This window comes from Gadus morhua, chromosome 22 (assembly GCF_902167405.1).
Source record: "Gadus morhua chromosome 22, gadMor3.0, whole genome shotgun sequence".
Lineage (NCBI taxonomy): Eukaryota > Metazoa > Chordata > Actinopteri > Gadiformes > Gadidae > Gadus > Gadus morhua.
The window spans coordinates 13,590,343-13,612,324 of NC_044069.1; the positions used below are offsets into that span (position 1 = coordinate 13,590,343).

Below are 21,982 nucleotides of genomic sequence, written 5' to 3' on the forward strand. Positions count from 1 at the left end.
TTCTCCGCGTCTTCTCCACACTTTGACCCTGCAATCCAACTGCCGTAGGCAGAATCAGGACTCATCACTGAATATAGCGTTCCTCCACATGTTAAGGTTCCAGTGCACGTGTTGCCGACACCAGCGCAAACGGGCCTGACGGTGAAGGGCAGTCATGGCAGGACTCCTGGCAGCCCTATGAGAACGGAGATTGGCTGCGTGTAGTCTGTTCCGGATTGTCTGGGCAGAGAGCCGTCGGCCATATCGTACTGCAAACCTTGAATGCAAATCTGTAAAAGACAGCCTACTTAATTTAAGTGCTGAGGGTGATGAAACGGTCTTCTTGGGGCGTCGTCTTCTTGGGGCCTGTCTTTGACATCCCCTGTTATATGGAACTTGGCCTTCAGTTTGGAGAGGGTACTAGGGCTCACTCCAAATAATGCCGCAACTTGGTTTTGCGGAACACCAGCTTGAAGTTGCCAAATCAGGTGCCAATCAGGCAGCTGATTGGCAGCACCATGGGCGTACCAGAAGCTCAAAAAAAGTGTCAATAGCAACAGCAACTCCATATTTAGTTTGAACCTTGGAACATAGGAAGACGGTTCCTCGTAACCTTTTAGCAAGGTTACACATTTATTAAATAAAACAAAAATGGCCTGTACTAAATGTTTTGATAAATTAAAAAAAATGGTAAATGGGCCGCATTCATGTAGCGCTATTAGAACCAGTGCCCACTCAAAGTCCTTTGCAATTATTGCCCATTCATCCATTCATACACGCATTACACACATGCGCGTTGTCAACCATGCAAAACAGCCAGGTCGTCTGGAGCAATTAGGGTCAGGGGTCTTGCTCAGGGAAACCTCAACACTCACTGGAAACTACTGGTTGCCATGAGTCAACCTGTTGTACCTCCTAAGCCACTGCCGCCCAGTAGGTTCACAAACATGTCACCTTTTTCTCTTATGAAGACGACAGGTCAGAAAAATAGTGTCAAAGAAACAATAGGGAACTTATTTACAGAAAGGATTAAAAGTGTACTTAATCATTGGCGGGTTAGTTGATAGAAAAATCTTTCCTTCTGCTTTCTGATAGCTATCACAACTGGAGGTTATAAAGACCAAGTAATGATTTTTTTTGTCCTCTCATGCATGCGTTAATTGTTTTGTTGACTCATTGAACATCTGATCATAGAGTGGTTGTTAAAATAGTTTATTGCTGTGGTGGGCTCCACCAACAGATGTTGAAACGCAATAATACAAAATAATGTTTGTATGGGGAACATTTTTGGAAAACTCCAAAGAACAACAATCCGCTTGGTACTTCTGCCGCTGTGCCACAATATTAAGCTAAAAATAAATACAGAGCTTTGATAACCCGAATCTATATGCAATGAAATCAGATTACTCAGAGTGCATGAGGGGGAGCAGAAACCTGGACTTTTTTTTTTTCTTTTTCTGGGAGGTGTAGCTGTAGCAGGGGTCGTCTAAGGATGGATGGCCAGGAACTCTTGCGGGATCCCGGGCTTGGTGGCCTGTCTGACCCTGGCCAGTCGGATGTCCCCCAGCTGCCTCTCCAGACACCGCTTCCCTGTGAACCAGGGGGACAGGCGGAGGAGGTCATGTGACAGTGGACTGGAGGGAAATGATTTTTAACATAGGCAGGGATTCATGGCAACCAATATCTGGAACATGCTGGTTCCACAAATCTGAGGAAAAAAAGGGTTGGTATGTCTGCTGCTTTTCAAAAATATTAAGCTAAAATAAATAAAAGACTTTGATAACCAGAAGCTATGCCGAGTTAAGAAGTGAAATCTGATAACTCGGATGGCATGGGTGGAGAAACCGGGAAGCCCATATATTGATCCCAACTCCTGTTCTGTGGCTGCTCCATGAAGAGGGCACATTAGGGTTGAGACTCTGCATCAGCAGACACGTCTAAGCTGAGGACACCTGCATGGACCGGGCCTATGACTGAGACATTTGATAGGTCTGATTATAGCCTGGGTCAACTTGAGGCCACAGGAAACAAGAAAAGCACTCAATAAAGACGCTATGAAGTAGCCTGAGTCAATCATAAACCTGCCCACACCAAAGGTTATTTTAAACTACCCATAACTTGGCTAACAAAGGAGCCTTTCAAAGTGAATCATCTAAATTGTCATTTCTAAAAGGTCTTTGGAGGTAGTGGGATGGTCCGACGGCTCTTAAAATAGGCTACTAGATAAGATTGTTTCAGTATTTTATATTCTAGATAAAAGTAAAGCAATTTTAAGAACCCAACCAAAAGGTTAACATTACATCAACCAAATCTTCCTCTCGAGTGGTGTGGTGGTGCCATGGGGGTGTACATACGTTTGTGTAGGCCAGGGAGCAGGCCTCTGTACTGGGGCCGGTGCCGGGACATGACCAGGATGAAGGCCAGGCAGAAGAGCAGCTCCACTGCCTCGCTCTGCAGGACGCCTGTCTGGTGCCTGGTGCCAAGGCTCACCCCTTGGGGACCGTGAGGAACCACAGAGGAGAGGGGAGGGTGGGCGGGAGAGAGCAGAGTTATTCATTCGTTTTATTAATAATTAGTTGATATGACGTACATAATGATATTATATATGTATATATATATATATATAAAAAATATTTTGTTTTTATTATTAATAATGTATTTTATTTTTCATCTGCTTTGGAAGGGAAGGAACAAGGGTAGAAAGAGTAAGGGGGATGGAGAGGACACGGAGTGAATTACACTTTGTTTTGAATACATAAACATTGATTTTCCACGTCAATAGTGCAATAGTGCTCTTTTGAAAAATTATTAAATTGGGGGTATGAGACCCAAGAGAATAACATTTGAGAATAACAGGTAAAGACAAATCTTATTTAGGTTCAGGTAAAGACCAAAACCAAGCACTCAAGATCGATAAAGTCAATCTTTGCCTTTGTTGCAGAGTCGGACGAGTCGATTCACATAGTGAGCCATGTCCCAGATCATGAGCAGGAAGCACTTGGGATTCTTGGCAACCGTTTGTCCAAAGGGCAAACTCTGGGCGCACACATGGAACCTGACAGACAACGAGGGAGGACAGAGAAATCAGACCGCTAGGCTGGCACACCAACAATATGTACGACAGAAATATAATGACCACACATGGAGACCACAGAATGACTAAACAAAAAATAAATAACACAAAAAAGCGATAAACGAGATTGGGTTCATGACCGGAGTCATTCGATGAGGCTGCAGGTATTTCCGTCAGGTTTAAGAAGGGCTACGTTGTAAAACCACTCAACAGCCAGGGTCATTCTTTACTTTGTTAAGAGGACAGCGGAAATACACAAATGGTGAAACATTGACAGATATATGTGACAAAATAGTTAATAAACACTACTTACATGTCGTGTATGTACAACTTTATAAGTTCAGACTACTCTGGTCAGTTATCTTCATCTTGATTCCATCCGATTATATTCTTTATTCCTCATTCATTCATTCATTATTGTTCAAAACATAATAGTTACCCTGATGCCTTATTAACACCCGGATTTAGTTATGTGCCGTGGGAAATCAGTATCTTAGGCGCCCGAACTAGTGTACGTAAAGTAGCAGTCAGCAGGTGTTAATGTGAGGTTGAAGGTTGACTGTGAGAGTTCCTGGGGGTCATTCAGTACCTCCATGCTTGAAGCAACACCAGCTTGTACACGCTGCCGTAGACGGCTTCCACAGAGTTTATCTGCATGGAAGAGAGACATTGTCAGATCCAGGGCAGGCAATTTGGAGAAGCCAGCCGGAGAAGGCTTGATTGTGTACGTATCCAACCCAGAGAAATCCCACCCGTCCCTTCAGGCCTGCCTCCAAAGACAAGGCTCAAAAACTGCTTTTACCCACAAAGCAGGATAGAACCATAATGCAGAATATAATCCCACACAAACGTTGTAGTTCCTTCCTTTTTACCCAGAAACTACAGAGCCGTTCCAATTTAATAGACAGAGATCCGGGGAAGGTCAACATTTTTAATTTAAACACAGCCGGATCATATACATAGTAAATTTTTGTAAAAAAAAACGAACAAGTGGTCCCTTTAAAAGTAATCACATCTCGTTAATGCACGTTTGTGGGAATTTTCATGAAATAGACCCTTAAAAAATACAGCCTGGCTAAATTTCACATTCCATGTGGTTTGAACTTAAGGGGCTGTAATAGATTGCCTTCCCCAACACACACACCGTGAGGTCCAGAAAGAGGGCGTGGCACTTGAGTCGAAGGAGCCCCATCAGCTTCTTCTTCATGTGCAACCCCGCTCGCTGGGAGAAGCCCAGGGTGAAGCTGTAACGCAGGGATAGCCCCGCGTAGCTGCGCGTGAACACACACACACACACACACACACACACACACACACACACACACACACACACACACACACACACACACACACACACACACACACACACACACACACACACACACACACACACACACTTAATCTGTGCAATTTAATAATGTGTAGCAAAACATGGAAGAGCACGGCATTAACACTGTCAGGGTTAGGGGGTTGGATCCAAAGAGTAATGGTAGCTGTTTAGGTCCTGCATATGTTTATATTATAACATTCTTTCCCCAGTAATTGGGTTTGGATTTGTCTCTGTGGTTTTATAAGGACAATGGCCAAGGCCTTTTACCAAAACTATACACACACAGAAACACGTTGAAACAAACAAAGCCACCTAACGGCAGCCTTCTCGATCCAAATCAAGGGGGGGGGGGGGGGGGGGGGGGGGGTGGGCTTGTGTCTGTGTGTGTCTGTGTGTATAACACATGATGATGATCACCTGGAGTAGTCCTGGAAGACATCCAGGGTGTGCGTGTCCAGGAGCAGTCCGCACCAGGGGAAGAGGCAGCTAGCAGGCAGCACACGTACGTTTGGACCCGCCCCCGAATCCTCCGATACCTGGAAGTTGACCACCACCTTCTGTGGGTTTACCAGCAACCCATAGTCCTGAACCCCGTCTGACAGAGTCCTGCACGGGGGCAGAGCAGTCAAAGGGTATATCTTCTATGGTGACGGCAATGAGCTGACATTTACTACACATGCATCACAATCCATGACCTGGCTGTTCCATTATACACAACTTGACCCTTATCTTTATTTTTTGCACACCGGCTTTGTACTAATGTTACATGACAAAAATTATCTGCAGTTTGATTATATTGCCATTTAATGTCCAATCAAGTGTCATAAAATAAAGACTGTAAATCCCTTCAGCTCCCGGCTGTGCTTTGGCAATGACCTGGCAATGTGATGCTGTCCAAGTTATTCAGAGATTTATTCTCGCAACAGATTACTCCAGGTTGGGCACTTAAGTCTGTAAAATCGGACAATCTGCTGGCACAACCCCATGCCGTATCGAAGGGAGTGCCGCAAGGCACTATCCCAGCCTCCATTAACTTTTTGACCATATCAATAAAAAAAAAATCAGTTTTGTACTTTGTTGGCCCTACCCCGGATGCTGTCCTGAAAACTCTTCAGGAGAGCTCCCAGGACATACATTGGCGTTTCTCAGCCCTTGCCTGCTCCTGCAGACGTCCTTTATAATTTGCTTCCTCACAGGACACCACTACAGCCATCTGAAGAAGTACCCTCCTACTAAACCCTATTTAAACTTCTGCAACAAAGTTTCCATGTGATGAAATCGAGGTATGCAGCAGCAAAGTGAAATACTACAAGAAAGTGATCAAATAGGACCTGGGCTGAGTTGCAAATCACCAATAGAAAACATAGTTGTTTTTTAGCATTTAGCATTACTTTAAACGGAAAAGGAATGTGCTAAAGGAACAGCAAAGCTGAAAAGGCAGTGTGGTGGGTATCATACTTGAAGAAGGTCTGTGCTTGACCCAGGTCAGGGGTTATCAGGAGGAAATCATCTACCAACCTCATCAGACACCTGCAGGAGACAGAGAGATGTCTGACCTTTGGGCTGTGGAAGACTCTACTGCAATCTACCGGTAAAGATGTGTAAATACATCAACATGTGATTCACATTACACCTTCTTCAACCCGAACGTACACTGTACTCTATTCCATTATATTTACACATCAATAAAATCAGGCATTATATCACCTTTGACCCTAAAACCATTTGGTTATCTTATCTGCAAGTCATAGATTTAACTGATAACCTTTTACTATTTAAGCATGACTAGAACTGATCCAATTTGCAAGTCAGGTCAGAATATAGTTTCAGTTTCATGTTGACTCATGCAATATCTAGTCATCTATTGAAAGATAAATCAGTTAGGTCTAACTGTTTAAATAAAATTCATTGAGACAGTTTAAATTTCTAATAATCAATTCCTTCTCATTTTACCTTTAACATACACTCAAAACTCTTGCAATGTTGCTAATCATTTTATTCTCTTTTTGGATACAAAAGCAATCAAAAACAACCTTTACCCTCCATTCAAGTTAATATCTTTGAATAAGTTGTTCTCCATGTGACCGTAGCAGAGGCAGCACATGAGACTGGACACCACCGAGCCCTGGGGGATGCCTCTACACTGCCGGAAAGTTCTGGAAGACACACACACACACACACACACACACACACACACACACACACACACACGGAACAGATGCATGTAAACTGTCAAAGCCATGTGATTTCTCTTTTATTAAATCAAACGTTACGAACAGATGTTTAAATCATCATAGCAAAAGAGAGAACAAAGCAGCCACAGAGGTTTATATTACTGCATTTTTAAGATAGTTTGAACACAGCTTACTTTTTCCCAAATTTCACAACTCCACCAGTAAGCATTTGAGTGAAAAACTGAAGAGCATCTCGGCCATGCAGGTCTGAGGAAAAATGCTGGACGGAGAGAACATAAATAAGGCATCTTTTTACCAGATAAACACTCTGTGAAGGAAACAGAAATTCCTTTTCATAACTGACCCGCACCGCATCAAAGGCAATGGAGACTGAAGCAAACTTACTTAACAATAATACGAACTGGCTAAAGCTAGCTCTTCTTTGTATAGTAGCTCACTTGGGAGCCCACTTACAAATCACCTATTTTTTCCTTGCAATAAGACTTGTTTGAATAAAAGAGATATCAGCACACAGGCTACTTACTCAATGAAGAGATTCAGGGAATGTCTTATTTTTATTTTTATTGTTCATATTTTAGCAATTTAAGGCAATATATGCATGCAAAATCCTGTGTGCATCAATCCTTCAGTGCTTGAAGAAACCATCTCTCTCTCTCTCTCTCTCACCTGCTCCACCAGTATAGCGTTATGAAGCTTGCCCTCTCGCTGCATGTTCATCACAAAGCCTTTCATGTTTGTGGATCCAATGTTGTCTTCCATGAAATCTGCCTTTAAACCAAAATGGGATCAATAAACATAGACACAAGAAATACCAATAAAGAGCTTAAGATTTTAAAGTCAAGAAGTAAGAGATACCTGTCGAGTAAACGTCTTCTTCAGGCCTTCATGGGCGTCCCTCCAGATCTTGGCGTAGCGACGGATGACGAATGTGTCTTCCAGGACCGGTGTCAGGGCCTGGCCAATCACCTCAATGAGTTTGTCATGGGGAAGGCTCTCATAGGCCCCGCTCACGTCCACCTGGAATGCACAGGGACAGGCACGGACAAATCAAAACACAAGACTGTGCCAAAATAAGAAAATTATATTTCCCAGGTATGTACACGTAAGTAACTGTCCACATCTCTTACATTATTTCATCACGACAATCTTATCTTTAAGAAGAGCTAAGACGACAATAAGGCCTATTGAGATGAAAAGACCACAAATATCAATATATAAGATGATGTACTCGATTAATCCAATATCAAACGTCTTACCTTAACAAAGTAGAGGCGTTGAGGCTGGTCCTTCTGAGCGGACGCCAGGGGGCGGAGCTTCTTGTGAATGTCGGTCATCCCCCACACAGTGAAGCCCAGCAAGGGGGGGTCAGAGCGCACACACGCCCCCAGCACGTCCAGCAGCTCACGCATGTTTGATTGGTGAACCTGCACGCAGAATAACCCACATTTGATCATACATTTAAGACATTTGGTTTAATTATTTCAGGTCTAGTTTTCATCCAAAATAACAATATACGTCTTGTCGGGATTAGACATGGTTAAGGAGTAGGTACAAGATCTTGTTCATTGATGCCGACAGTCCGGAGGGCGGCACTAGGATTTGAACCCTGATCCTCGTGGGTCAAACCCGGATCTGGAGTCAAACACCATAAACACTAGACGTTGCTGCACATATTTGCCTTAAATTAGTTATAGACACATATAGACACCTAAAAGTCAAATCAAAGTATCATGATATAAAAAGCACCCTGGATTTGACGTCGGATCTAACGACGCGCGTGATCGGTCGCATGCTGTCCGCCTTGGGGATGAAGCGAAGGCGGGAAACCACGGTGGCTTTTGGCAGGGAGGCCATCTGGGTGGGTGTCAGCTCTTCCAGCTGGCCCTTGGAGACGTGCCCTCTGAAAGAAACGTTAAGTATGGATCGAGAACGCTGCCGTTAGGTGGCTCTGTGTGTTTTCAATAGGGATGCACCGAATATTCGGCCACCGAACATGTTCGGCCGAAAATGGCCCAAAACATAATGTTTGGTTTGGGCCGAAGGAGTAAAAAGGCTGAACATAATACACCGAACATTTTTATTTATTTAAAAATAATAATAATAATTTTACTCATTTATTTAAGAGGTACATTGTTCTTAAATTCTTACTATAATGTCTGCTGGAATGTTAGAAAACGTTAAGTATTAAATAAATATTTTGTATCAAATTTGTAATTGATTTTTTTTTTATAGAAAAGCAAGACAATAAAGTTTATAAAGGACATTTATTTGTTTGATTTATGCAATTTTGAAAAATTAAAGCAAAATGAATGAAAAACATTAAAAGCCACATTCGGTATTCGGTTTCGGCCTTCGGCCAAGAATTTACATTTCGGTGCATCCCTAGTTTTCAACGTGTTTCTGTGTGCGTCTGTTGAGTTAGAGCGTACCTGAAGGCCAGCTCCCTCAGCTTGGCCCACACCTCCTGTCTGTAGAAGCGGAGCGTGTTCTTCTGTCCCATGCTCTCCGTGACGTAGAAGCACGCTCGGACCAAGCCCACCACGTAGCCGTCCAGCATCCACGCCAAGAATTGACCAATCACGCGTGTCCGGTAGGCCAGCTCGCTGGGGGGGACATGACCTGAGGGACACAGGAGGAGGTTCATTGAAACTGATGCAGCTCATCAGTAATTGGTGTTAGAAAACGGGCTGTCTTATGTTGATCACATAAACTACCCTTACCCGTCTTGCTGATCTTCAGCCAATCACACTCGCTCACCCTCATCTTCCACAGCAGCTCGGCCAATGAGAGCCTCTCGAACTTGCCGCTGCGCAGGAAGCCCCTGACCCTGAGGAGGAAACGACCCCGGTTGTGTTCGGACCCCCACAGCTCCATGGGCACCACGGTGGCGAGGCACTTTCTGATGAAGAGGAACACCTGATGGGGGGAACAGGTGAGGGGCAGGAGGGAGCTCAGGTCCCCCTGTGCCTCCACGCCCAGCTCCTCCATGCGCAAGGGGCATGCGCTCTGCAGGACCCTTCCGTAGGGGCAGCCCCTGTGCTGCCGCAGCAGCCGGTCGAACAGAGGCACCATGTTGAAGAAGCGCCGGGGCAGTTTCCTTGGCTTCTTCTCCACTCCGTTGAGATAGGCCACGCCCTCAAAGAACACAATCCTGACCAGGTCCCGCCCCTGAAGCCTCTGCTTCACCTCTGTACGGCTCTTCGTCTTCCTGTTCAGAAGGAATCCACGCATCCCCTTCCCGCCGTACAGCATTCCCAAGGTTCGGATGAAGCAGTGGGATGCTGGGAGAGTTGGAGAGAATCCCGATCTCCAACTTGGCCCTCCTTCCAAAGGAAGAGAGGTTTTCGACACTATGACCTGCCTTTTAGAATCAGCACTACACCCTTCTGCTGGCACCTTGGATGCCTCCACTGAGCTAGGAAGAACATCACCCCCTGCATCAACGCCACTCTGCGGTATCTCCTGCTTGGCCCAATCCATTCTTGTCCTCTTTGCGGCCCGACCCATACCATCCGTCCGGCCAGCGCTTTTCCTCTTCCTTTGATTACCATCCCTAGCCCTGCCCCTGTTCCTGTTGGTTTTATAACCAGCCCCTCGTTTCCTAATCTGGCACACCGGGGGGCGGCGATCCCGCTGACGGTTACCCGGGTCAGACCTGGATTTGGTCCGGAGGAAGACGCCAGCGCGGCTGGTCATGACCGACACCCGGTCGTACACGGGCACGCCACACACCTGGAACACGCAGGAGGGGGGCACCGCCACGAACACGGCGCAGCTCTCCAGCAGGTATCGGGTCATGTCCGTGCCGAGACGGTGGGAGACTTTCTTCCACAGATCGCTGCCGTGGATGTAAGCGGCACTTTGAGTGACGTCGCTTTGGAACTTGAACTGGTCCGCGTCACGGTCCTCTTGGGCCAGGGAGAGGAACCCGTAGCCGTGCGCCAGCACATTTCTTTTCTTCTTCCTCTTCACAGTGTTCAAAACAAAAGCCAGTAGCTCGGGGAGTGTGCAGATCTGTAGGGGGGTCGTATGAGAACACACACATAGTAGATAATGTTGAGTCAGGTACGTTGAGTCAGACACTAATAGCTCTAGAGGTGGACTATCCAAGGTTCGAATAGTAAAGCTGCTATTATCTGATTTGACGTTTTGCTGATTTGTTGTACTTCTTTTCACATTGAGATGATGTGAAATGCTCATAACCCTGAGAACCATGCCCTGTAAAACAGCTATGTTCCTTTGAATTTAACAGAGAGACATCAACAACATAAGTTGAACGAATTACATGTGGGATATAAGTTTACCTCGTTTCGGCTTGGCAGTTGTTGCAACTGTTGATCAGTGCACACAAAAATACCCCCGACGAATGACTTGAAGCGTGCTGTGTCGGATCCTTCAATGAGCGATGCTTTCTGCCCTTCTCGAAATACGATGGTGTCTGCAAACTGATTAAGTGTTTGCACATGCTGGTAAAGTGACTTCAGAATGTCAAGTACCCTTGATGTGTCTGATCTAGACATAGTGTTGAATAACGTTAATGTGAATTGTTTGATGCAAAATAAGACACTGCGAAGGAAGGGTGTACTTTACATGTTTTCGGAGGTTATAATATCGGGTCTTGAGCTGTCAGGATATTAAATATATGGTCAAGACTCAGGAGAGGCATATCTTGAACTCCAAATACCCCGCTTCAGAATCGCCCAATGAGGAAAGAGCTTACTGTCTCGTCCAGTCCTTATGGTCCAATACGACAACATTACACTCCATGTTTGTTGTGGTATGTAAACGCCTCGTCTGCCCTCCTGTGGCACAGTTGTTGAACGGCAGGCGTCGAGACCCCGTGGTCACAGGAGCGTTCTATCATCTGATTGGTTGCAGGACACCCCCTCCTTTGTACCAAGCGCGCGAATGCGCCCACGTCGCTCCGCCAAGTAGCGAGTTTAGCTCCGGTTAGCTCGGGTCGCTCAACACGGCACTGCCAGACAGCCTGAGACAAAGCTTTCCGTCTTGAGACTGTCTGTATAACTTTCATCAGTGGACTTTTATCTGCTGAAGTTAGCTACAATGGCCGACAAGGAAGGTAACGTCTATGAAGCGTGCAACGGGTTTTTGTTACTAAAAATGGATACTTGCCGAAATATTCATGCTAACTGGCTAGCTCAATTAGCTAGTAGCAATTGGTACACACGCTAGCTAATCCAATTTCATGTTTAATATGCAAAATAGGCCTTGCTTGTATCGACGGTGATTCTCTTCCGTAGACGTAACGATTCATGTCGAATGTTTTGCACAAATGCGCTAGATGCAGTCAACGTGCATCTTGCTTAAAGATGTAAAAAGGCCAGATTAATGAAATGTGTAAATGTGTAGCGTTAAAGTGATTTGAATCGTCAATCGTTGTAGTTCCCAGTAAGAACGTGCTGGGTCCCAAACAATAAGGAAAACCTGCATTTATCCATTTGATTGACCGGCAGTAAGTTCCGGCTTTGTTACGAGCAAAACCAATCAAAATGTTAAGTGTTGGTCATTTTTGACTCCTTTGTGCCGCAATCTCACTGTTATCTGTCAGTCCTGCACGTATAAAGCAGATCATCCCTTTTATATATGAGCTGGCAGTCAACCCAACATTTTCTGAATCAGATTTCGAATTGAGATATATCTGAGGAATTAAAACAATAATTGGTTGTCTTCCAGAAATACTAGATTTGTAACAGTTGTATTATGATTATGTGTCATGCGTTACTGGTTGAATTGTAAGAGTTCTCCCGTATTATTTGCAGGTGCGTTTGACGATGCGGTCGAGGAAAGGGTTATCAACGAGGAGTACAAGATCTGGAAGAAAAACACTCCCTTCCTTTATGACCTGGTGATGACCCACGCTCTGGAATGGCCCAGCCTCACCGCTCAGTGGCTTCCCGATGTCTCCAGGTAAGGACGCATGCACGTTTATGTCCTCTTAATATTAAACTACATACACAACCCAAAACATCCTCTCCCTTCTGCCCTACGTTTCTCCAAAATTGAGAAGTGTTCCATCCTTTACTCCCCTGTGGTTGACAAGCAAGAATAATTCTTCGGAACCATTCACTTCCTGCTCCCTTTATGAACCAGCTTTCTTCACAACTGGACAAATGATTTGTCGTTTTTTATTTGTTCATAGACCAGAGGGCAAGGATTACAGTGTCCACCGGCTGGTGTTGGGCACTCATACGTCAGACGAGCAGAACCATCTGGTCATCGCTAGCGTCCAATTGCCCAATGACGACGCCCAGTTTGATGCCTCACACTATGACAGCGAGAAAGGAGGTAAGTCATTTATTATATTTGATCACAGAAGCCATTGGATTTTCTTTGCAAATATCGTGAATGTGCTGATGTCGGCAGCAATCCCAGAGATTGAAATGTCGAATAAGTAACAATCATTAAAAGCTGCTATGTGCATTAGAGTAGAGCCCGACTGATATATCAGCCCCTCACGATATATCCTATCGGTCATTTTGCCGCTCCCTTATACTGGCATCGGCCACGAAATCCAGGATTGGTCCGGCTCTACAAATGAGTATGCTGGAATGAAATGCAATTGATGGTCACTATGCTGCAACCCATAGAGAATAGAAGGCTACGATTAGCTCCCTTTGTTGCTTTCATGAATGTCTTAATCAACTGACTATTTATATATTCTTCCTCTGCAGAGTTCGGTGGCTTTGGCTCAGTCAGTGGTAAGATTGAGATTGAGATCAAGATCAACCATGAGGGCGAGGTGAACCGGGCCCGCTACATGCCCCAGAATCCCTGCATCATCGCCACCAAGACCCCCACCTCAGACGTGCTGGTCTTCGACTACACAAAGCACCCCTCCAAACCTGGTACGGAGTTCATAAGCCCTGCGGGTTTATAGATGGCATGTATTTGTATTCTGCAGTTGCTGTAGAAGGTGCTGAATGCTGTGATTTATCAATGTAATTACATTTTCAGATTCAACAATGAATTAAGCTAATGCTAAGAATGTTACGTTATATCCTGGGAGTTTAATGTACACTATTCTTTGAGGGGAAGCTGGGAACACTGGCTTTTTTTTTAACTGAATCGTCTATTATTGTTTTTAATGCTTTCTTAAAACAAGCCACTGATATGACAATGCAAGCATGTGTGGGTGTGCTCTGCAGACGCGTCAGGAGAGTGCCGTCCAGACCTGCGTCTCAGAGGCCATCAGAAGGAGGGTTATGGGCTCTCCTGGAACCCCAACCTGTCCGGCTGCCTGCTCAGTGCTTCAGATGATCACGTAAGACCTTCCGCCACACCTGTTTGGCTGCATCTCTGGCAACCAGGGCCAGGGAAATGATTGCCTACAAATAGAAAATCTCCATTTAGTATTTTTTTCTGAAACATGGCACAAAACTCTTAATTGTTGACGCCTTTTCACTTTCAAACTAAGGTGGGTGTGGGTTTGGGAAGCTAGTTAAATGGGGGTGTACTTTGCTGAGGAAAGTCAATATATCAAATGGATATTCTATGACTGTTTACACATGGTTAATATCATTGGAATCCCTAGCAAGGCATCAATAAAAGCCGTGCAGAACTAAATCAATTATCATACCTGTGAGGTTGCGGTTTGAAAGTTCTAACGGGTACAATCTGGGTTTCCATCGGCCCCCAGACGATCTGCCTTTGGGACATCAGCGCGGTGCCCAAAGAGGGCAAGGTGGTGGACGCCAAGACCATCTTCACGGGTCACACCGCAGTGGTGGAGGACGTCTCCTGGCACCTGCTGCATGAGTCTCTCTTTGGCTCCGTGGCCGACGACCAGAAGCTCATGATGTAAGCGTTAAATAATATAAAGGATGGTATGCCACTCAAGTGGCAATTACCATAATGGGGTGGTTTAGGTATGACTCAAGATATCAGGTGTGTTTCAACAATCTTTTTTTTTTTTCTCTGTAGCTGGGACACGCGCTCCAACAACACCTCCAAGCCCAGCCACGCTGTGGACGCACACACAGCAGAGGTCAATTGCCTGTCCTTCAACCCATACAGCGAGTTCATCCTGGCCACCGGCTCAGCAGACAAGGTAATGCAACACCCATGTATATATATATATATATATACACATACACACTATACCTCCCCAGCTCTTTTCCCCTGTAAATGTTGCTGATGTGCTTGAAACGAGAGATGCTACCCCTTTTTTGTTTCTTTTATATCTCTGTGCATTACCGGTGGTGTTGTTGGACTGCGTGTGTAACCGCTCCTGTTCTCTGCAGACTGTGGCCCTCTGGGACCTGAGGAACCTGAAACTCAAACTGCACTCCTTTGAGTCACACAAAGATGAGATCTTCCAGGTGAGAGATTTCCCACACTATACATTATTGTATAATAAACATGTCAATATTGTTGATTTGCACCTTAAGAGGTGCAAAGAAAATATGTATGCTGCATTATTTATGTATGGCATTTTTGAATGCTATTGAAAAAAAATAGAATCAAGAATAAATCTTGGCATTTATGCTACTAAATAAATATTTGTTTGACTTATGGCGTAGCTAATGCTTTTATCAGAACCCCCGCTAACCTTGTATACAAGCCATCATGTTCTATTGATACCTTGTCTATTGTAATTGGCAATCCAATGATTCTCATCAACAATGTTGCATGGTGTGTCTGCCTGTATCTGGCCCTGTTGCTATTTACATGGATCTGATTTGAGCTCTGCGATGGGCTGTTACAGGTCCAGTGGTCCCCCCATAACGAGACCATCCTGGCCTCCAGTGGAACCGACCGCCGGCTCAACGTCTGGGACCTCAGGTGACTGACTGCGAACCCCTCCCTTCACATCATTGTTAATCCTCTGCTGGTGTAATTGTGTTTTAAAGGATTATTACTATTATTTTGCAGTAAAATCGGAGAGGAGCAGTCGCCAGAAGATGCAGAAGATGGACCCCCAGAGCTGCTGGTAAGTGTTTTTGACGATCATGTCAAACAAAAATGATAGACCCATATGTTTGACTGTATGATGATGATGAATAATTAAAGCTGCATTCAAATTTATATATTTCCCCTGCCTCTCATCCAGTTCATCCACGGAGGTCACACAGCCAAGATCTCTGACTTTTCCTGGAACCCCAATGAGCCATGGGTCATCTGCTCGGTGTCTGAAGACAACATCATGCAAGTCTGGCAAATGGTGAGCCAGATATATCTCTGCATGGTAGTCATGCATGCAGGAAAGGCCATGGCCTCCCCTATAATATTGAATATACTAAATGGATTTGGAGAATATACGCCACACAGATGCAGCTTTTGTATTTGAAGAATGGTCAGTATATTTTCGAAGTAAATTGACAGAAATGCAACAGAATTTCAAAGCAAGGAGAATGTCGGAGCTCATGGCTTTGCATGGTAGCCACCTTATTTGAGAAAGACGTACATTTGGAACGAAGCTCAGAGGCAATGCTAGCTATCTCTTCAGCGTGAGGAAGGTGAGCGTTCAGAAAATGGTGAGTCTACTAATCCAGGTTGCATAATATCTGTTATGCAGTGAATGTGAAAAGACACACTGTCTGGCAGGCATTTTAGCCAAGCGCTGTAATGTAACTCTGCTAGAATAGCAAGACTAGATCAATGTAGAAATTAAGTTTTCTGTGTACTAAAACAATGGAGCAGCCGTAACTCTGACATTGTCCCCGCAGGCGGAGAACATCTACAACGACGAGGACCCCGAGAGCTCAGCGGACCCCGAACCCACCGCCTAACGAAACCCACCGCACCTCATACCCTCTTCTTCCCCCGCAACATCACCTCAAACTGCTGAGAAGGTCACTGCAACGAGTCCCGCTCAACTACCTCCTCCATACTTTCTATTGGTGGAACAGATCATGTGTCTAGTCAATACTCATGAGGGCAGGAAATGAGCTGTCCTTTTTTTGCCCACTGGTCTGTTTTTAAAAATGCTGAAAAACTCTTGTCGGTTGACATTAATAATTTATTGCCTGAGGGATTTTCATTCATGCCTGATTTTTATATGCCGTTATGAAAGGATATATTTTTCTATTTAAATTGGCTCACCGTGCATTCTAATACTATGCCCTGGAATTGGTTAAATTTAAATTGTTTTGGTGTTCATGAGGAGAGGAAGTGGGAAAGGGTAGTCTTTATTCATTATCTAGTAAAAAAAAAAAAAAAAGCATTGATAATTGTAGAGACTGTTGGAGAGTGCAACCGTGATTTGGCAGATTTCTGTGCTCATGTTATAACTATAGAAAAGCAATCTGCAAATCGCAGATTGTAAGGGGTAAGAGCCTTGGTCTGCACTGGTTGTTCAGGTTTCCGTACCAGCATTCCCAGCAGTGTGGCAGCCTTGCTCCCTGTTATATACTCCCTTTTGAACAGATTGGCCCCTGAAGTGTCCATTTTAGTACATACTGTCTTGCATTGTCGTGTCTTTGTGAGTCTTTGTTGTATCTTAATTGTAGTTAAACTTTTTTATGTCTTAACATTTTGCAAATGTACAGTGAGTGAATTCTCAATAAAATGTTTTTCCATCAATCCTTGGGCTGCAGAGTAAAGTTTCCTAATCAGAACACGTTAAGCCTGATTGCATCATTCTTCCATGTTTTCACGTTTTAATTCTCTTTAACCTTCAAAAGGCTCTATAAATAGGTTCTGGCAGACATTTGGGGGCATTGGGGATATCTGACCTTTTGTATTAATTTGAGCCTTGTGATGCTGTCCTATTAAGTCACAATCTATTTGTCAATACAAGTGTTTACAGTCGATTACAGGCCCATTGCCCTTTAAGCACCCCATCCTCTCCAGTCTACTCCTCAGGACCCAACTCATCCACACTAGAGTTACAATGAAAGCATACAACTCTTTATTCATAAAAACACCCTTTCAAGTGACTGCTCTGTTAACTATATCCACTCTTTATGGCTTGATAAACCAGTGATCTACATACCAGGTGTGTCGCATCTAGAAAGGGATCTGTAAGGTTGATGGATTCAGTTTTATCACAAAATCATCTTAACTGGCAACCCTGGTGAAAGAAGGATATTATGGTCGAAGATATCTTTTTGCAAATCTTGAATACAAATGTTCATGTTTTCTTCCTATCCTCCACAGCAGCTCTGTAACAGAAAATGTTTAATCAGGGATTACACAAAACCGCTCTTTAGGCAACTGTTGAATCTTGCATGATCAATCAGGTTCTTACCTGTAAAGCATAAGTTTATTGGCAAGGTTCTCTTTCATCTCCGCTGTTTCTTTGGTTTTTCTCTTCTGAATTTTAAGCTCTGTCTGTATCTCCCAGCTGCTGTCCTCAAGGCTCAATACAATGTCCTGTGCAAATAAAGGATGTTATAAGGATCACATTTGAAAAAGACATGAAAGATTGCGGCAAATGTACCTTCATCTGGAACAGATTTACTTGTCTACTCTGTCAGGGTTGTCACAATGCTACGTAGGTCCCAGATAGTACCAAAAGTCTTTTGGGTGGGCATCATCTCCTAGCGAAAGGTCTTGCTTTCCTCGTTTGTTTATAGCCTATCCCCAACTTCAACATCTCCATCACCTTGTACTGCTTGATGTCCTCTTGCCTCTGCTTCTGCATCAGTTCCAACCTCTCCTCCAGACAGACCTTCTGCAACCCCAGTCTGTGGCCCTCTTCCACCAAGGGCCTCAGCTGGCCCCTGAGCTCCTGGACCTGCTCTCTGGCTTTACTGAGGGCACTGGCTGTTGTCTCCCTTCTCTTCAACAGTGCCTTCAGCATAGGCTCATACCTGACAATTGGAGAGCAGGAAGAACCCTTTTTCTAAGTGATACACTTCACTTCTGCTGACATCAGTTTTTTTCAATATTTTTTGAACTAGTACTGGCACTAGAACTATAGACAATAAGTAGTGTCTAAAGAATTTAACAATGACTCAATCTAACTTGTTTATTCAGTTTAAATCAAATGAAGTATGTTGGGTAACAGAATAAATCAAATCTTGAAAGAAAGTGGTAACTGCATTGAAAATGTTACATGGTGCAAGTTTAGAGAAAATGAGATAGTAGATAGTAGCATGTTTGCACCTCTCCTCCAGGGCCTTCTGGCCTCCCTGCAGATACTGCTGGATGTCCCCACATGAGTGCCTCTTGCACTCAGTCAGCTCCTCCACGGTACTGGAGGTCTGTCTGCAGTTTTGTGCTTGCAGTGTGGCCTGTAGTGTGGAGAGCTTCTCTTGCTGAGCAGGGCGGAGTCGGCTGCACTCCTCAGTCAGCTGAACCACAAGGGACTGCAACGTTTCCTGGAACCAAGAGGCATGAAAAGAAATGTGGCTGCCTCGTTGCTTTTATGTTTTTTTCTCTTGTGCATTCAACGGGTTCATTGGTTTTGAAGTTAATTTAGAACTATGCATTTTTATGACACAAATTTAGAAGTACACAATTAACAGAGTATTTTAAGCCCTCATACCTCCTCGATCTTAAACCGCTCTACCCCGCGTTGCTGGTTGGTCAGGGCAGCCACACTGTGTGCACGGTTCCTAGCCTCTGTGAACAGCTTCCTCTTCAACCTCCAGGTCTCCTCCTGCAGCCCCTGTCTCTCCAGGTTCATCTTCCACACGCTCCTCTCTACTTCCGCCCGCTGCTCTCTCAGGGCCAGCGTATCCCTCTGGCTCTCTGCCCTTCTCTTCTGCTCTTCCTTCTTCAGCTCCTCCAGTAGCGCCGCTGCTTTCCTCTCAATCGTCTCCTCTGATTCGTCTCTCTCCTGGCGCTCCGTTGTGGTACCCTCTACGTCTCCCTGCTCCTCGCTCTTCCTCCTCAGTGCCAGCACCTCATCCAGCAGCGCCCCCCTCAGCCTCTCATGGCCTTCTACCTCCTCTATTAACTTCTCCATCTGACACCCTACAGTGGCCAGTTCCTCTGTGGAAGACCTCTGGCAAGTCAAGTCGATCCCTACCTCTAGTCCTTCTCCATCACACAAAAGCCCGACATCATCCCCTCCTGTTGGACTCCATTTGTCATCACGGTTGTTTTGTATGCAAGACTCATCGGAGTTGGGGGATCCATTTTGTGCTTCCATCGCCGTTGGAATCTTTGGACCCGAGCAACATAATCGATTTTCCTGAACTGAAGTCTCAGACATTACAGTACCCGAATGTTCCTGTCTTTGCACTGTGGTACTCTCCATCTCAACATGCCTGACTACGGGTTTGCCTGGTGTAACAGAACTGTATTGAACTTCTGTGATTCCTGGGTCGGCACTATGGCCACCGCATGACTTTAGTGTAGCCATCTCTGATGCAGCGGCCATTCTTTTTTCCACGGCCGCGTACTCGTCACACCTCGGAGAACTTATTTGTATGTATTCATGGTTTGTATTCGAAGAGAAACACTCCTGTGATGCAAAGTCCATGCCAGACCCCTGGTCGATTCCCGAGTCTTCCATACAGTTATCCAGCATGGCCAGCATCCCCATCAGTTGACCCTGGTACTCTGTCATAGTGTCACTGAGTGCATTGCCCACCGCGGTCAGGGATCCATCTGCTGGTGAGAGGTCTGTCGCTGTTTCACAGCTGGCGTTCATGATGGAGGAGGCCTCATGACAGGCTTGTGTCAGCTGACCTGTGTCAGCTACCTCTACTCGCGTGTCAATGTAGGTAGTGCACAAGCTCTTCTGTTGAGATGTGCTTGTGTCTCTGTATCTGTCTGAGGAGCAATCGCTCAACTCCTTCAATTGTACGTCTTTAAGACATGTGTCCGTGTAACTGGGTGAGAATTGGGAGCTCAGTGGTACACCAGCAAGATCCTCGCAACTCTTCAGCAATTCATCCATCTCCCATAGGTATGGATGTATTTGAACTGCCTGTGATAAATGTGTTTCTATGTGTCCCATTGTAGATTGGGCCAGATGGTCAAACCCCCTTCTTTCATCCACCCTTGCTCTCTCCTGTTGTTCGTCCTCCTCCTGGATGAAGAGAGACTCAAACCCTGTGCTTGTTGAACTATGCCCATTGTTCTCCATGTTGTTTACTCTGGAAAATATAGTAATCAAATAATCAAAGAGTTAGCCGAATAATATCTAGAGTCATAAATACTGCAGGCAATGAACTACTTTCTGTAGAATTCTTGAAAATACGAATCTTTTTCATTTTCCATGAAAGCTTTTTCAGTGAAAAAAGCTCTTCCCCCCTAAAGAGTAGTATTGAGTTTGACCATTGACCTGGCATACATTTAACAAAATAGATGAGCCGTTGTTATGAAGCGAATGCAGGGGTTAGGTTTCGGCTCCACAAGGGCCCTTTATGTAAGCTATTGAGATGTTGTTAGCAAATGGGGGTATGTGGAGCAGGGCAATAGCAAGAATGCTACCCGTTGACAGCTGCACTGGCCTGGAACAGAGGGACAGCTGGGATGTGGTCTCTGGCAAACTCCCACAAACACACTCACGACACCTTCCCATATGTGCCCATACAGAACATCCAATAATCTATGGCATTCAAGTACTTTCACGCTCCTAATTTAAACATGCCTGCACTAGCAATGGTAATGCAACAAGTATCAACATGCACGGTGGCCTTGCCTCTTGTAAACTTAGATGAGTTGAATTGTAATTTTAACATTATTGCAAAACGGATCATTACATGTCCCAATGTTTTAATTTGATTTCTTTGGGAAGCATCGTCTCCTCCCTTTGGGCTTCTACCAAGACTTGACTCAATTTATCACACAGTTAATTGATCATGTTAGCCCAAAAGTGTCATAGCACATAATTATGTAATGCAGAAATAGCAACTGTTGGTGTTGCTGTCTCCAAGCAAAATCGAGACAAAAATATATATTTGCCCGCTAGCTTACCTGAAAACTTTGAAATAATCTTTACAGACACCATAAGTTTGAACTTTCTTGAGCTATGCAAGACAAAGCAGACCCCTCAGAGTAGAGCAGACACACCAGCTGTCTGAATGAAATTCTGGCATGGGAACGAGACAGAAACCTACGACATGGACTATTCAAAAGAGCTTCACTGGCATTCTTTTGATTAGAACTTCAATGGGCTTGTTTCCAAATTGTATACGCAAAGATATCCGTAAATGCAGATATTGCATTTTTCCTGTTCAAATTTAAGCAGACAGGATATTGGATAATTTGCATCAGAAATGATTTATTATTTGTCTCACTAACTTTAAGTGGCCTAACCCTTTTGTTATTTTGGGTGAACATTAAACAAAGTGAACTTACCCTTTTTCTATTTTTCCTCCTCTTCTGTCATTTGATGCCCAAAATAGGGGTAAATCATAGGCCAGTGTCCGAACCTCAAAGACGGTCACAAAGAATCGACGAGTAGTTGAGAGAAGTGGGGTACACAGAGCGAGCTTAGATGTCGTCTCACTCTCACTCTAAACAGCCAGTGTGTAGCTAAGTGTG

At 44.6% G+C, this 21,982-nt stretch overlaps 3 protein-coding genes across 5 annotated transcripts; 1 reads left to right on the top strand and 2 right to left on the bottom strand.

Moving 5' to 3' along the window:
* Positions 1-1,175: 1,175 nt before the first annotated feature.
* tert (telomerase reverse transcriptase) lies at positions 1,176-11,316 on the bottom strand. Of its 2 annotated transcripts, XM_030346543.1 has the most exons (17): positions 11,168-11,316; positions 10,882-11,022; positions 9,298-10,591; positions 9,007-9,196; positions 8,324-8,477; positions 7,834-8,001; positions 7,433-7,594; positions 7,244-7,345; positions 6,751-6,836; positions 6,422-6,538; positions 5,841-5,912; positions 4,800-4,988; positions 4,197-4,323; positions 3,642-3,703; positions 2,910-3,034; positions 2,334-2,471; positions 1,296-1,569 (listed from the first exon to the last, which is right to left on the bottom strand). In XM_030346543.1, the coding sequence occupies exons 3-17, from the start codon at positions 10,373-10,375 to the stop codon at positions 1,466-1,468; spliced, it is 2,874 nt and encodes a 957-aa protein (XP_030202403.1). In that variant the 5' UTR covers positions 10,376-10,591; positions 10,882-11,022; positions 11,168-11,316; the 3' UTR covers positions 1,296-1,465. The 2 variants fall into 2 exon arrangements, with proteins under 2 accessions (XP_030202402.1, XP_030202403.1); XM_030346542.1 differs by having other exon boundaries at positions 1,176-1,569; positions 10,882-11,316.
* Positions 11,317-11,398: 82 nt separating this feature from the next.
* On the top strand, positions 11,399-17,120 carry rbbp4 (retinoblastoma binding protein 4). Of its 2 annotated transcripts, none has more exons than XM_030346551.1 (12): positions 11,399-11,657; positions 12,358-12,505; positions 12,738-12,883; positions 13,270-13,443; positions 13,744-13,859; positions 14,235-14,395; positions 14,519-14,645; positions 14,839-14,916; positions 15,282-15,379; positions 15,470-15,527; positions 15,648-15,758; positions 16,264-17,120. In XM_030346551.1, exons 1-12 carry the CDS (start codon positions 11,642-11,644, stop codon positions 16,324-16,326), a joined length of 1,296 nt encoding a protein of 431 aa, XP_030202411.1. In that variant the 5' UTR covers positions 11,399-11,641; the 3' UTR covers positions 16,327-17,120. The 2 variants fall into 2 exon arrangements, with proteins under 2 accessions (XP_030202411.1, XP_030202412.1); XM_030346552.1 differs by having other exon boundaries at positions 11,400-11,657; positions 15,303-15,379.
* A 304-nt stretch (positions 17,121-17,424) lies between these two features.
* Positions 17,425-21,982, bottom strand: sync (syncoilin, intermediate filament protein). Its single transcript, XM_030346545.1, has 6 exons — positions 21,797-21,982; positions 19,029-20,589; positions 18,647-18,861; positions 18,144-18,351; positions 17,787-17,911; positions 17,425-17,700 (listed from the first exon to the last, which is right to left on the bottom strand). Exons 2-6 carry the CDS (start codon positions 20,577-20,579, stop codon positions 17,670-17,672), a joined length of 2,130 nt encoding a protein of 709 aa, XP_030202405.1. The 5' UTR covers positions 20,580-20,589; positions 21,797-21,982; the 3' UTR covers positions 17,425-17,669.

Coding starts and splice junctions, on each gene's coding strand:
- tert (XM_030346542.1), bottom strand. CDS start 11,097: ATGTCTAGATCAGACACATCAAGGGTACTTGACATTCTGAAGTCACTT. Junction 10,592..10,881: donor AACTGCCAAGCCGAAACGAG/GTAAACTTATAT, acceptor ACCCCCCTACAG/ATCTGCACACTCCCCGAGCT. Junction 7,595..7,833: donor AACGCCTCTACTTTGTTAAG/GTAAGACGTTTG, acceptor TGTGCATTCCAG/GTGGACGTGAGCGGGGCCTA.
- rbbp4 (XM_030346551.1), top strand. Junction 12,506..12,737: donor TGGCTTCCCGATGTCTCCAG/GTAAGGACGCAT, acceptor ATTTGTTCATAG/ACCAGAGGGCAAGGATTACA. Junction 15,528..15,647: donor ATGGACCCCCAGAGCTGCTG/GTAAGTGTTTTT, acceptor CCTCTCATCCAG/TTCATCCACGGAGGTCACAC.
- sync (XM_030346545.1), bottom strand. CDS start 20,579: ATGGAGAACAATGGGCATAGTTCAACAAGCACAGGGTTTGAGTCTCTC. Junction 18,352..18,646: donor CAGAAGGCCCTGGAGGAGAG/GTGCAAACATGC, acceptor TCCAATTGTCAG/GTATGAGCCTATGCTGAAGG. Junction 17,701..17,786: donor AATAAACTTATGCTTTACAG/GTAAGAACCTGA, acceptor TTTCTGTTACAG/AGCTGCTGTGGAGGATAGGA.